At 44.3% G+C, this 14,755-nt stretch overlaps 1 protein-coding gene across 1 annotated transcript in view; it reads left to right on the top strand.

Moving 5' to 3' along the window:
• Positions 1-3,675: 3,675 nt before the first annotated feature.
• SPRED1 (sprouty related EVH1 domain containing 1) overlaps positions 3,676-14,755 on the top strand; it is an 87,593-nt gene continuing 76,513 nt past the window's right edge. Inside the window, exon 1 of the mRNA XM_069732493.1 lies at positions 3,676-3,932. Within this exon, the coding sequence (XP_069588594.1) occupies positions 3,910-3,932 (23 nt within the window). The 5' untranslated portion in view covers positions 3,676-3,909. The remainder of the gene's footprint in view (positions 3,933-14,755) is intronic.

Below are 14,755 nucleotides of genomic sequence, written 5' to 3'. Positions count from 1 at the left end.
CTGGAATTCCTTGCCTGAGGAGGTAGTGATGGCGAACTTAGTCGAGTGGTTCAAGAGAGGCCTGGATGTTTTCCTGGAGCTTAACAATATTGTATCTTACTATGTTACTATGTTCTACAAAGATAATGGAGAGAGAACCTGCCAAAATAAGTGACGTACACATGAATCGTCCTTATTAGGCTCGCTGACAAATCAAGTGCATTTTTTTATCTTAAAGGGAATCTGTCACCCCAAAAATCTATCTATCTACAGCATTCTGTAATGCCGGCAAAGGTCAGAGAGGCTCGGTGCCTGCACACTACAGTACTTTGCTCAGCCCTCAAAAGGACAAAGTATGCCTGCACCGGAGCCGCGACAGGAAGACAAGAAGAGGACATCATCGTATGAAGATAGGAGGCGCTGGACCCGAACCGCGACGCCCATCGGACGGACCACAGCGGGACCGCCCCTGAGCGAGTATAATATAACCTCTTTTTCTTATCTTTCAGGATACACCGGGGGCTTATCTACAGCATTACAGAATGCTGTAGATAAGCCCCTGGTGCCGGTGGCCTTATCTCATATACGATTTGGCCACTCCTCGTTCCCACGCTGCTCCGAGCACCCAAGCATCTCTGGACAGTGGGCGCCGAGTAATCACATCGTCATGTCAGCTGTCAGTGTCTGCATCAGAGACGTCAGACACTGAGAGGGGGAATGATGGGAGAGGAAGTGTAACACTCCCTCTTTCATCAATGCGGTCAACTGTATCGGCATCTAGCCAATACAGATGAACTTGCAATGACAGGCGTTGGGTGCCCCACTGCTGGCACCGGGCCCTCCTCCTGCTCAGGGGCCCCATAGTGGCTGGGCGGCAGTGCAGGGACATTAATTCTCCCTGTTCTGCCACAGAGTCTTATTGTATGGGCACGCTGTGCATGCCGATACAGTTACAGTAGTGTAGCTCCGGGTGAGCCCCTCAGAGCGTGGGACGCGGAGTGAACGCCCCCTCTGCCCTCCCCCCCTTCAGTAGCTATGCTACTGTAAAGGTACCGTCACACTAAGCGACACTGCAGCGATACCGACAACGATCCGGATCGCTGCAGCGTCGCTGTTTGGTCGCTGGAGAGCTGTCACACAGACAGCCCTCCAGCGACCAACTATGCCGGTAACCAGGGTAAACATCGGATTACTAAGCGCAGGGCCGCACTTAGTAACCCGATGTTTACCCTGGTTACCAGCGTAAAAGTAAAAAAACAAACAAACACTACATACTTACCTTCCGCTGTCTGTCCCTCGGCGCTCTGCTTCTCTGTTTCTCTGTTTAGACGCATGTGGTGTCGCATGCGGTTAAAAAAAACGCTGCGTTTGTACGCGTTTATATGCGTTTTTTCCTGCGTTTGCGTTTTTGGTACGCATGATGAGAAATTTCACAAGAGAAAAATCAAGATAACCAGACACCGCCAAAGGAACTACAGAGGGCGTGTATTATGTCGAAACGCGGAACGGTATAAACGCCTCCCCCAAAAGAAATTCATGAATAGCTGGTTTTTGGTCATACTGCCTCACAAAAATCAGAATAAAAAGCGATCAAAAATGTCACGTGCCCGAAAATGTTACCAATAAAAATGTCAACTCGTCCCGCAAAAAACAAGACCTCACATGACTCTGGACCAAAATATGGAAAAATTATAGCTCTCAAAATGTGGTAACGCAAAAAATATTTTTTGGAATAAAAAGCGTCTTTTAGTGTGTGACAGCTGCCAATCATAAAAATCCACTAGAAAGCCCCCTATAAATAGAAATCAACCCCCCTTCATCAACTCCTTAGTTAGGGAAAAATTAAAAAAATGTATTTATTTCCATTTTCCCATTAGGGTTAGGGCTAGGGTTAGGGCTAGGGTTAGGGCTATGGTTAGGGCTAGGGTTAGGGCTATGGTTAGGGCTAGGGTTAGGGCTAGGGTTAGGGCTAGGGTTAGGGCTAGGGTTAAGGCTAGGGTTAAGGCTAGGGTTAGGGTTAGGGTTAGGGCTAGGGTTAGGGCTAGGGTTAGGGCTAGGGTTAGGGTTAAGGCTAGGGTTAGGGCTAGGGTTAGGGTTGGGGCTAGGGTTAGGGTTTGGATCCCTTTATCACCTTGATGGTGGGGGGTGGCTTATCAGTGTCTAGACTTGTTTTTCTCTATTGAAACGCATGCATTCAAAAACGCAACCAAACGCATGTGCTTAAAAACGTATGCGTTTACATAGGCAGCAATGCATTTTTTTGTCACAATCCTTGCGCAATCGACCGCATGCGTTTCCTGGCGGCAAATAGACGCCTCTAGAAATTACTACATGTTGCATTTCCGCACCAAGCCGCAAAGGACAAAAAAACGCAGGCGTCGTCAAACGCGGCAAAACGCAAGAAAACAAAAACGCATGCGTTTTTAATGTTAAATATAGGAAAACAAAACGCATGCGTTTACATGCGGTACAAACGCTGCGGCAACAACAGCAAATGTGAAACCAGCCTAAGGCAGTTTTTACAATTAAACCCAGAAGTGGAGAGTAGCAGGAGAATTATGCCAGATTTTTTAGATTTTACTTGAAACATTTAATTAAAACTTGTGAAAAGGAGAAAGTGTGCCTAAGCACTAACAGGCAGATAGTTGCTAGGTGCCGTCATAGATCGATCCTGCTGGCAATTCAGCTGCCTCTGCTGACATCGCGTCGACAAAGCGGTGACTTCTTTTCTGCTCTGTTGACAGGGTGGGACTTCTGACATCATTCTGATTGACAGCAGGATCCCCGCTGCCTAACTGGGGTAGTCGACTGTCAATCAGCGTTGTGTGAAGGTAGCCTTTGGGCAGGGGCCGTAGATTCGCTGATCTGAGAGATTCGGTCTGATTATGCAAACAACACTCTGATCAGAGTGTCAGCATAGTGTGATCATAACGTGACGAGGAGAAGATGGGGGGAAAAAATTCCTCATTTTGTTAGTTAAATCGAACTGCACTTAGATGTCAACCGAGTGCAGCCCGATGGTTTCCACAGTCTCATTGACTTTCATGGCTGACTGCGATCCGAATATTGGATCAAACTCGAGTATGGAGTGAGATTTCCCCGGGAGCAGTCTCCAATAGAATAACATTGGTCTGAATGCAATCTGATGCTTTGTCGGGTCGTCCGCACCCGCCCGTCCTGTAAATTTGCCAGTGGAAGGGTATGTGCACACGCTGCGGATCCACAGCGGATTGGATGCAGCAGTTTTCCATCCGGATTACAGTACCATGTAAACCTATGGAAAACCAAATCCGCTGTGCCCAAGGTGCGGAAACGCTGCGGTTTATTTTCCGCAGCATGTCAATTCTTTGAGCGTTTTACTCCTGTTCCTTTATAGGAATCCGCAGGTGGTAAAACACAGGTGAAATCTGCACAAAAAAAACGCTGGAAATCCGCGGGTAAAACTACCTGCGGATTTTTCAAAAACTGAGCGGAAAAATCCGCACAGAATTCCGCAACGTGTGCACATAGCCTCATCCAACCATGCATTTTTTTTGGTGCAGAATCCCTGCGTAAGTTCACCTTTTTCTTGTTCATTTTTGACATTTGCATTGCTGAAACTTCCCATAGAGGTGCAGCCAGCAGCCCCATGCAATCCTCCCCGTACACACGGCGGCAGGAGCAGCCTCCCCATTCCCACCCCTGGAGGAGGAGGAGCGGCGGCGGCGGAGCAGGAGGAGGCTCTGGATACGCACTCACACGGATGCTTGCTGGAGGATTGGCCCGGCGGCTCTGGAGCGCTTCCCCGCTGTGTGCTCTGCTGCTTCCCGGAGAATTCTTCCGTCCGGACCTGGGATCTAGCGCGGGTCACCATGCGGCTCCTCCGGGACACTCCCCGCGCCCCGGCCGCGTCCAGGCAGCTTGTGATCGGTGCCCGGTGAGAGGAGGACAATGAGCAGCGAGCAGGAGCCAGAGTGAGTGTGCCACCTGTGTAGCGAGTGCGTGCATGTGCCCACATATGCCCTTGCCATGTCACCCCCCCAACAACACTCCTGGGGGTCTTCTCCAGCCTCATGCCTAGCCATATGTGTACATGGGATTGTACCTGTCCATATAGGACCGACACTTTCCCACCTGTCGTGACATCACATCACACCGCCACGACAATCGGAGCGCAAACGTTCCACTATGGGCGAAAAATAGGCCAAAAACACGTAATCGATGGCGTCAGGCCCTAAATGGGAAATATGATCAAGAATTCACTCCCCCAAATTGTCCAAACCGTGAAAGTTTCATCATAGGAGATCAAGTATTTTTATTTTTTTTTACCATGGATCTGTATTTACCATCCCAGGGACCGTGCACCCCTATACTTGTTTTACAGTCGTAGGTTTTGTTTTTTTTTGTTCGTTTTTTTCTTTTCTTGCAATTTTGATTGCTTTGAGATTGCAGAAGAAACCCTGGAAAAAGATTGGGAATGTTTGCTCCGTGCAAGAATATTTCTACACCATAATCGGCCCACGTACAGGGCTCGGTACGAATGGAAACAAATCGCAAAAAGTCATTTTTTCCAAGAGGCCATGTGTGGATTAAGTGCCAGTTTTTTGGAGAGAAAAAAATTTAGGCCCCTATAGATGCTTAGATATGAAAATAGAGATGGAGGATGTGGTGTGACCCCTGTTGTTTTTTTTGACTGTGACACTGGTTTTGTACGAGGTAGAGTTCTGTTTTTTTGCCCCCCCCCCCCAAAAAAAAAAACAAAAAAAACAATTTAATTCCAATCAGAAAATTAAACTGAAGCGAAGCGGTTACACGGTGTTGTGTACTAAATATGGTTTTATATAAATATATATTATATGAGTGTATAATAAATATATAGTGTGTGTATATAAGTATTTCTATATATTACACGTGTGTGTATATACAGTATATATTACGTATGTGATTGCATATATATGTAAATATGTATGTGTGTATGAGTATATCTATATTACGTTTGTGTGTATACAGTATATATTACGTATGTGTTTGTATATATACATAAATATGTATGTGTGTAAAATATATCTATTTACGTGTGCATATATATGCGTGTATGTATATATATATATTACCGTATGTGGGCATATATATATATATTTATTTATATTTGTGTGTGTATATATATATATATATATATATATATATAAATTTTATTTCCATTTTTTGTCATTTCCTGTTTTTTAAGTCCTGTGAGGAGGTTTTTCTCCTGAATTGTAGAGTTGTACCAGTTGATTGCTTTGACACCATCCCTGCACCCTGTCATCCATGTTTGTGAAAAATGTGTGAAAATGCCAAAAAATGCATATCTAAATCTGAATGGCAGCCTGCTGCTAGTCACGGCACTTCTTCTGGAGCGTGGCCTGCGTTGATGTGCATGTTCGGTACATATCGTGTGTAATATATCTATTTATTTTCCATGTATTGTTCTGCAGCCTTCCCGTCCTCCAGCTTGTGACCACATTGTATCTCGGTGCCCTGTGATACATTTGTAGCCTTCTCTTCCGTTTGCCCATTCTCCGGATGACTGTGTGGTGATCATGGCTGCAGGCTTCATCCATGTCCGCAGCACACGTCTTCATACATGTTCTCGGCAGCGTGTTGCTGGGTGACTCATCCAGTTCTGCTCCATTTCTTTCTCAGCCAGTAGCATGCGGACTAGTGATTGGTCCTGGCTAACGCCAGGGGCCCATCCGGTGAATATTCTGTTGCCGTTGAAGTGTACAGTGATTTTTCTACCCCATACAATGCAGGGAGACATGGCCGCCTGTGACCCCTCCATGTGCTGTCTTGTGAGGAGACGTGTCGTGTTATATAATGTGTATGATATGAGTCATGTGTAATAATGCGTTACATGTGCTGCGAGGAGCGTGTACATTACGTTGTACGGCTATTTCTGTGTGTGTCCTCTCCTGTAATAATGGAGTCAGGATGTAAACACGAGTGGTGACTTTCCTGTTGCGCCTCAGATTTTCAGCCCTAAACCGTACCCCCATGGCGGTGCCCTGTGTGTGTATTTCTGACCGTCGTCCCACACGGCACTGCTCCATGGGTTGCCCTCTCAGTTTGGTGCCTGTGCTGTGTGGATGCAGACCGCCATGTTGTGCTACTGTTTTGTGAATTGCCCTCATTTGCATAGTAGGTTCCCATTCATAAAATGCTGGGTGGCAGAGCTACCTACACACTCTCCACCAGGGTGAAGGGGCGCACTGACAGACCATAGAAGGCAAAAATCAGAAAAAAAACAGGGAAGCATCCAAAGAGGGAGGGGGACATGTTCCATCTGAGCAGATGTGGGAAAGAAGGACTTCTTCTGTGGTGGACTGCTTCTCCATGACACAACCTCTCTGCGCTGCCTTCTGTGTTGTCATCAATGGCGACTTCGTCTTTAGGATTGGCGGAAAATCGCCTCATTTATTCATTTTTTTTTTTTTATCAATCGCTCTTTCCCTCTCCCTGTTCCTTTCTTTTCACTTTTCTCCCCCTCCTCCTTCCTCTTGTCTTCTCCTCCTCCTTCCTGGCCTCTCCCTTCGCACTCCCCTCCCTTTCTTGTTGACACAGCTATGTGGGAAATATCAGAACAGGGAGGCTCATGGCGTCACGTGCTCTCCCCCTCCTCCTCCATTCATAAATACCTGTGTCCATTCACAATGCAGTACCAGTGTCACACAGGTTGTGCTATCAAGAGACACCAGCTTGTTGCATGTGTGCTTTCCTGGGTGTGAATGGCGCCCAACATATTTATATTCGCTGGGGGGGGGGGCGGAGGAGGCCATGACAAACACACGGCTTGTTCTCTATTTTCTTAATGAGGGCAGATGCATGTAAACACAGGCCTTGCAGCCGGGCTAGGCTTGCAGCTGCCATTACTGTGAAGATCTGACTTTTTCCTGCGTAGGATGGCACAGAAAACATGCGGCTGCTCTTACATGGCGCTATCAAATTGCTCAAATTTGCCCTAAAAAGAAAAATATAAAAACTCGTAAGCCCAGGCCAATGCCTTACTCACACCAAATATATGAAGAACATTTAGATGTCTGTTTTTCACACAATAGATTTGAGTTCTATACATGTGCATGTATTTTTGCAGACGGAGTGGTCCGTAGGAAAAAAAAAATTGCAGAGACGTGTCCGATTTTTATTTGAGGCGCGATCAAAATCACTCTTGCAGATCGGAACAAGTTTATCTCGGCTCTGATCTGGTCTGTGGCCTTAAATTAGCACCGAGGACGAGGAGTTCAGAAAAATAAAGATCGGAGTTCCAAAGAGTATGACGAAGATCACTGACTGATTCTCAGCTTTCTCATTCTGCAGCCAGCAATGTGGAGGGGAAGCAGCTTATAGGAGACAAACCGTGTAAAATTTTCAATTCAGTTGCATAAATTATATTTCACCTAAAATGTATGCATTTAACTATAAAACATATTGTCCTCGAAGGTATCCATATCTTGTAAGCCTAGGGCTCCATTGTGATCTACATTGTGGTAAAATCACCAAATTAGCAGACTTGAGCAGGTGCAATTTAAAAAAAAAAAAAAAAACATGAATGGAAAGAGCTGCATTTTTTTTTTAATATGATCTGTTCTGTAGTACCCGGCAGCGGCTGCTACACCTTGAATGGAACTGCATTTTGCAGCTTGGTTTCATGCGTTTACATCTTGGGGATGCCGGAGTAAAGTGTAGAAAAACTTTAGTTACTGATTTTTATTTGTTGTTAATTGCCAGTAGATTGGTGGGAGTCTTGAGACCCCCACTGATCGCTCAAAAATTCCCTAAGCGGTGCATAGCTCCTGCTTCAGAACGCTCACTCAGCGGGTACGGATCCTGCAGAAAGTCTGTGCTTCCATACTCTGATCTTCTTTCTCCTAAGATGCTCACCTTTTTTTTTTTTTTTTTTTTAGCTACTGGAAGGGGTCTCAGACCACCCCACACCCCTCGCCAACAGCAAATAAAAAAAAATAACAAAAGTTTACTCCTTTTAAAAGCCCCATGATGGTTGTTATCCCTGTTAGAAGTTTTTGATTATTCCCCCCACCAACGTAAAGTTACTCCTCTACTTTCCAAGGAAACTTTATTTTTTTATCCACCTCAATTAACTTGACTGTAAAGAGTCCAAGAACATTTTAGACCAGAAAGAAGAAGAATACGTTATTTTTTAATATTTATGGTCAAGTTGATGGGTTGGGTTGGACTTCTCCAGTCCTTAACTTCGGACGCACAAAAGCTGGAGGCTTCCAGATGCCTGGGTTTTGTGTGTTAGTCCACACGTGTATTGCCTTGTCTTCCTAGATGTGTACTTTTATTTGACTTGCTTTTAATGCTACTCATCCATACAACTACATAATGACACCTTTTATGAGGAAGAGTAGCTCAAATTTTAAGAGCAATGAACTTCTAGCCATGATAAAGGTAGTGGCTGGAGGCGCTGGTTCTGTCGCCAGTATCAGATCATTGGAACTTTAATCTCCCCCGTGTCCCAAGCATAAAACAAAAAATGAGATGGTTTGAACACATGGGAAATGGAGCTTGACGAATTCCAGGAACTGAGGAGAGGGGCTGCCTAAATCCTAACCTTTAAAATTACAGAGTGGCTTTTGAATTTGTTTGACTGACTCCTAACTCCAGCGTAATTGTTTCCACCCTGTTGTAAAAATGTCTGCCTGCAATCACAAGTGACCCTACAATAAGGAAAGGTGAGGCAGCTGTCTCAAGCAGTGTGATCTGGAGGCTAAGAAAAATAGTTGTCATTTACTTAGAGAACATTTCCCCATGAAAAGTATAATATGTGGATGTAGTAAAACCCATGTATCTGTATTAGAGATGACGACAATAGAGCTGGTTTGAACCTCCAAAAAGCAATTGCTGGGAATCTGCAGTCTGTGTAATTTCTCATTTGGTCTGCACCCAACAGACCCCACTCCTTTGTGGGTAACCCCTATGAGACCCACAAAAGGTACCAGGCAGCAGTTACCTGAGGTGGCTCTCATCCACAGCCCCCAGATAAGCAGTGTTAGTACGGAGAAAAGTAGTCATTATATTTGGACGCATTTTAAATGACAAAATGTTCTCTCCCGTTTTTCTCTCCAAGGCAGCCACCCCACTTTTAAATGGGAACCCACATCTGCATTAATTACTAGTTCAGCTGTCTCCTTTGACTCCATAAACCACATGGACACATGGTGCTACTGGCACCTCTAGCAGTGCCTTATCTCTCATGTAACTGCAAGAAGAGGCATGTTAAAATACAACAAGCCCAATTGTTCATTTCCTTACCATTGGGGACAGTTGAGAGGGTAGCATAAAAATTTGACAAGCGGCCCACCACATTTTTCAGTACAGGTAGACAGGCAAAGACTACTGGCACATGTAGTAAGGAAGGCATTGATGTGGTCATGTCTACTAAAGGGTCCATGTGTTGTCCTTGCGGAAAACAGCACCAGGGCCAATGTTTTCCTACATGCTAGTTCACATGGGCAACTTTTCACACTGACTAAATTTGCCTGAAAGAAATCTTAAGATGCTCTAGTCTAGTTCGATTTATGGACCAGACTAGTCTATGTAAATAGCATGCAGCTCCTACACCTTGTACTCACAGCGACATTGAGTGGTCTGATAAACTCAGCGGCTTGTGTGAACGTAGTCTAACGTAGTATAACGTATGGTTTCCCACACACCTTGAGATAAGGTTTGTTTTACAAATCCGTGAAACGCGGACCTTATCCCTGATCTGAAGATTTCGCCCAACCTCCGAGTCTCCCTACTTGTTAGCTTTCTCATAGAGAACCAATGGTCAAGCCGGTTCTTTAGACGTGTGAAACCGACCTGTTAGGAAATAGTGGATTTCCTGAAGAAAAACTTAATTTGTTGGCATCAGATATTTATTGTGGGAAACAATACATTGCCGTGTCCGTCCCACATAGATCTAGAATACGGTTGTGTGCATGAGCTCCAGCTTGTATCCATTCCATGTCTAGTTACTCTGGCACATTGCTTATTCTTTTATCCATTCTTTATCCATTTTTATTCATAAAAAGTACAGTAACCCTAATTTCTGTAGCTCTTGTTTGTGGCCAAACTGGTGCACCAAGGCCCAAGGGAAATGGGAGTATGCTTTCTATCGTTGTTTTGCAGGAAACTAGTTTTTGTCCATATTTGGTGATTCTTTCAGCTTTGGATGGAATATCTTGCATCTCATTAGTTGTAGAAGACATTGATGTGATCCCTTAGTGAACCGATCCTAAATGGAGCTGTACATTCCTTTTACAAGGACAAGGGGCATCCTCTACGTCTGGAGGAAAGAAGGTTTAAGCATAATAACAGACGCGGATTCTTTACTGTAAGAGCAGTGAGACTATGGAACTCTCTGCCGTATGATGTTGTAATGAGTGATTCATTGCTTAAATTTAAGAGGGGACTGGATGCCTTTCTTGAAAAGTATAATGTTACAGGTTATATATACTAGATTCCTTGATAGGGCGTTGATCAAGGAAACTAGTCTGATTGCTGTATGTGGAGTCGGGAAGGAATTTTTTTTTCCCAATGTGGAGTTGAACTAGATGGACTTAAAGTCTTCCTTCAACCTCAATAACTATGTTACTATGTTACCCATAGGCATCAAGGAAACTGCTCTCTCCTGGTTCTCCTCCTATCTTTCTGACCGCTCCTTCAGTGTTCTGTTCTCTGGCTCCACTTCATCTCCTCTTCCTCTCACTGTTGGGGTACCTCAGGGCTCAGTCCTTGGCCCCCTTCTCTTCTCCCTCTACACGGCCCCAATTGCACAGACCATCAGCAGATTTGGCTTTCAGTACCATCTTTATGCTGATGACACACAACTATATACGTCATCCCCTGACCTTACCCCCGCTGTACTACAGAACGCCACTGACTGTCTGTCTGCAGTCTCCAACATCATGTCTGCTTTCTATCTGAAACTCAACCTCTCCAAAACTGAACTTCTTCTGCTCCCGCCATCTAATAACCTCCCTAAATCTGACATTTCCCTCTCCGTGGGTGGCACCATAACAACACCTCGGCAGCAGGCGCGCTGTCTGGGTGTTATGTTTGACTCCGATCTCTCCTTCACCTCCCATATACAATCTCTTGCACGCTCGTGCCGCTTACACCTAAAGAACATCTCTAGAATCCGCCCTTTTCTCACCATGGAGACAACAAAACCCTCACTGTCGCCCTAATCCACTCCACTCCCGTCTGGACTACTGTAATGCTCTACTAATTGGCCTCCCCCTTACTCGACTTTCCCCTCTCCAGTGTAACCTTAATGCAGCAGCCAGGGTCGTCCATCTGGCTAGTCATTACTCGGACGCGTCCGCTCTTCGCCAGTCGTTACACTGGCTACCCATTCATTACAGGATACAATTCAAAGTACTTGTTCTCACCCACAAAGCTCTCCACAGTGCGGCACCCCCATACATCTCTTTCCTCATTTCGGTCTATCGGCCTAGCCGACCGCTGCACTCTGCAAATGACTTTCGACTAACCTCTGCACTCATCTGTACCTCCCACTCCCGACTACAAGACTTCTCCCGTGCTGCGCCAATCCTCTGGAATGCTCTTCCCCAAGATATTAGGACCATCCACAATTTGCATAGTTTTAGGCGCTCGCTCAAAACACATTTGTTCAGAGCGGCCTATCACATTCAGTAATCAAAGTTATGTTATGTTTGTGTGTGTGTAGCCCATTCACTATCCCCATCTATTCCCCAACCCCTGAAGATGGCTGGACCATCATTGTAAATACATCATTGTAAATACACACCTGTACTTTGTATCTCCCCCACCTCATTGTAGATTGTAAGCTCTCACGAGCAGGGGCGGCTTATTTTGCTTTAATTATTGTATTGTTAACGTTGTTACTTATGACTGTTGTTTGAAACTGTTAAACTGTAAAGCGCTGCGGAATATGTTGGCGCTATATAAAGATTATTATTATTATTACCCAGCCTCATGTTTCAGGACCAATTCTACTATACACTAAACTTCTGAAATGTAGACATTGAATGGTTTTTTTTCGGGCCTCGTGATAATTTACACCATGAGTCGGTGGTCCCCCAGATTTCCCAGAATTGTCATTTGGCCTTCTAACTCTGTGTAGACTTGCTTCATTATGGTGGCTAACTCTTATGGTTTGTCATAAAAACATTTCATTTAATAAATCAGAATTTTGGATAAAATCACATAAAAAAAGCCGGCATTCCATTTCTAGATCCTTTTAATACCTCACTAGACACTGTCTAGAAAAAGGACATGGCTAAGTAGAGTCATAAAGTGGACCCGATATAATATTCGCATGTGGCACTAAAAAATTGGTGTAAAGTAAACCAGCCAAGAGCTGGTGTAAGAGGCAGAAAAGTGTCGAGCAAGTATTTCAAGTTGTGCCAGATTTGTCATACCAGAGGGCTTAATTTGGTGAAGTTTCTTGCTGTCTAACTATAGGACATCTGTTTTTATATCTTCCCCATTATTTTCCCATTCGGGGAAAAAGTACCTTTTAGCTAAAAGTTAAGTGTGACATGTTGCTGAATGAACCCTGGGACCCCACAAGGAAGCTTTTTTACATGTCAGTAGGGGTAGAAGAGGACAACTCGGTGACTTGTATGTACTGGTGATTATTCGGCTCAGTGGAAAAGCTCTTTTAGTTCGCGAGTTAAAACCATTTTAAGAATCTAGGCCTAAGATGAAGTCTGAAGAGATTTCATTTCCTGTTTTCTTTCCCGTGGGTTTGCTGGTTGCATGACTTCTAGCGTTGGGAAGTGCGAAGGGCTGAATGATGGAGCCTTGAAGATGGCAGAAGGAGGAGGCAGCAAGCTCGGTGACTCAATAGTCTCAGCCTATGATACATACAGTTCCTGAAAACATAGCAGCTGCTGTGAGAGGCCTGGCTACACGTGTGGGTGGATGTTCCCCCATCTCATTACTGCTTCATATGTTTCTGCTTGTGGGTCAGTCTTCTGTATTTGCACGGTTAACTCTACCGATTCCAGATTGTGAGCCTCAAAAGCAAAATGCTTGTGATTGCTGGAAATGATTTTTTCCCCAGTGGTGATCCCTAATCCATAGTCTACCATGCCCAATAAGAGTATGTGCACACAACGTCTTTTTCAGAGGGGAACACTCCCTTAAACCCGACTAAAAAAAAAAATAAAATTATCATACGCACAGCAGTGTAAAACCCACTTGTGCACTGTGTGCTTGTTCAGCCTTTTGGGCTTCTTTTAACCATTTTGGGCTTCAAAAGCCATGAAGATACCGGATACATTCTTGAGGTGCTTCACAATTTTTTACATAAAAATAACAAAAAATTTAAAAAGTCACATTCCCTTTGTATCTCACTTTTTTTTTTCCTGTATCTGAACTGGGTTGGACAAGTTCTAGTTCTGGACACCACACCTCATCTGCCCCCAACATTCTGGATCAGGCTGCTTAAAAAAAAAAATGAAATTATGAGCTTCGAGTTCACGTGGATAAGGAGAGTTAGGAGGGATGACTGTAGGCCAAACTCTTGTTATCAAATCTGTATGGTCACGGTCATTGGAGACATGCTTCTAAGTTCTTGTCCCAAACTCTAGGTTTCCCGAAGTCATCACATATTCTGTAGATCAGAAATATTCTTTTTAGCAGCTTATAGTATTGCACATAGATGTAGAGGAATACAACATTTCTGTTTCCTTTCAACTACAGGTTATAGACTGTTTCTGGCGTCCTGTAGTCTGTTAGCGGGACACAAGGACAGCCGATATACTGACTCTTCTTCCTGCTGGATCCATTTGCAGATCAGTAGTAGTGATGAATGAATGTTCTGGAACAAGGTGATATGCGAGCATGCTCGTGTGCTGAGTGTCTTCTGTGTTCTCGAAAAATATGTTCGAGTCCATGCGACTGCATGTCTCACGGCTGTTTGACAGCCGCAACTCATGCAGGGATTACATGTTTGTTAGGCAGTGCCTGCATGTGTTGTGCCTGTCTAACAGCCACGAGACATGCAAGCGCGGGTGAATCGAACATATTATTCAAGCACATTCGCTCATCACTAATCAATAGGTTTTCGGCCTGTCTTTCTTCAAATGTTTGTACCAACTTAGCAAATCACCTGTCTACAGGATAGATCATTCTGGGACCACGATGATCCATAGATTGGAGCTCTGATGGAACGATAGTCGTGTATTCATTGTCCATCCGACAGTGTGATCTCGCCAGCAGTTCCTTAGACAATTGTGGCAGTGTGTCTCAGGGGACAGATGAAGACAATCTAATTTTTCAGTCTTGTTTAACCAATTCTTTTAAGGGGAACCTGTCTCCTCCAGAAACACTATTTTACTTTATGATATACAGTCATGGCCAAAAGTATTGACACCCCTGCAATTCTGTCAGATAATACTCATTTTCTTCCTGAAAATGATTGCAAACACAAATTATTTGGTATTATTATCTTCATTTAATTTGTCTTAAATGAAAAAATACAAAAAGTATTGTCCTAAAGCCAAATTGGATATAATTCCACACCAAACATAAAAAAGGGGGTGGACAAAAGTATTGGCACTGTTCGAAAAATCATGTGATGCTTCTCTAATTTGTGTAATTAACAGCACCTGTAACTTACCTGTGGCACCTAACAGGTGTTGGCAATAACTAAATCACACTTGCAGCCAGTTGACATGGATTAAAGTTAACTCAACCTCTGTCCTGTGTCCTTGTGTGTACCACATTGAGCATGGAGAACAGAAAGAAGACCAAAGAACTG

This window comes from Ranitomeya imitator, chromosome 1 (assembly GCF_032444005.1).
Source record: "Ranitomeya imitator isolate aRanImi1 chromosome 1, aRanImi1.pri, whole genome shotgun sequence".
NCBI lineage: Eukaryota > Metazoa > Chordata > Amphibia > Anura > Dendrobatidae > Ranitomeya > Ranitomeya imitator.
Note: the sequence above shows the minus strand (reverse complement) of the source record. Positions and strands in the feature narration are given on the sequence as shown.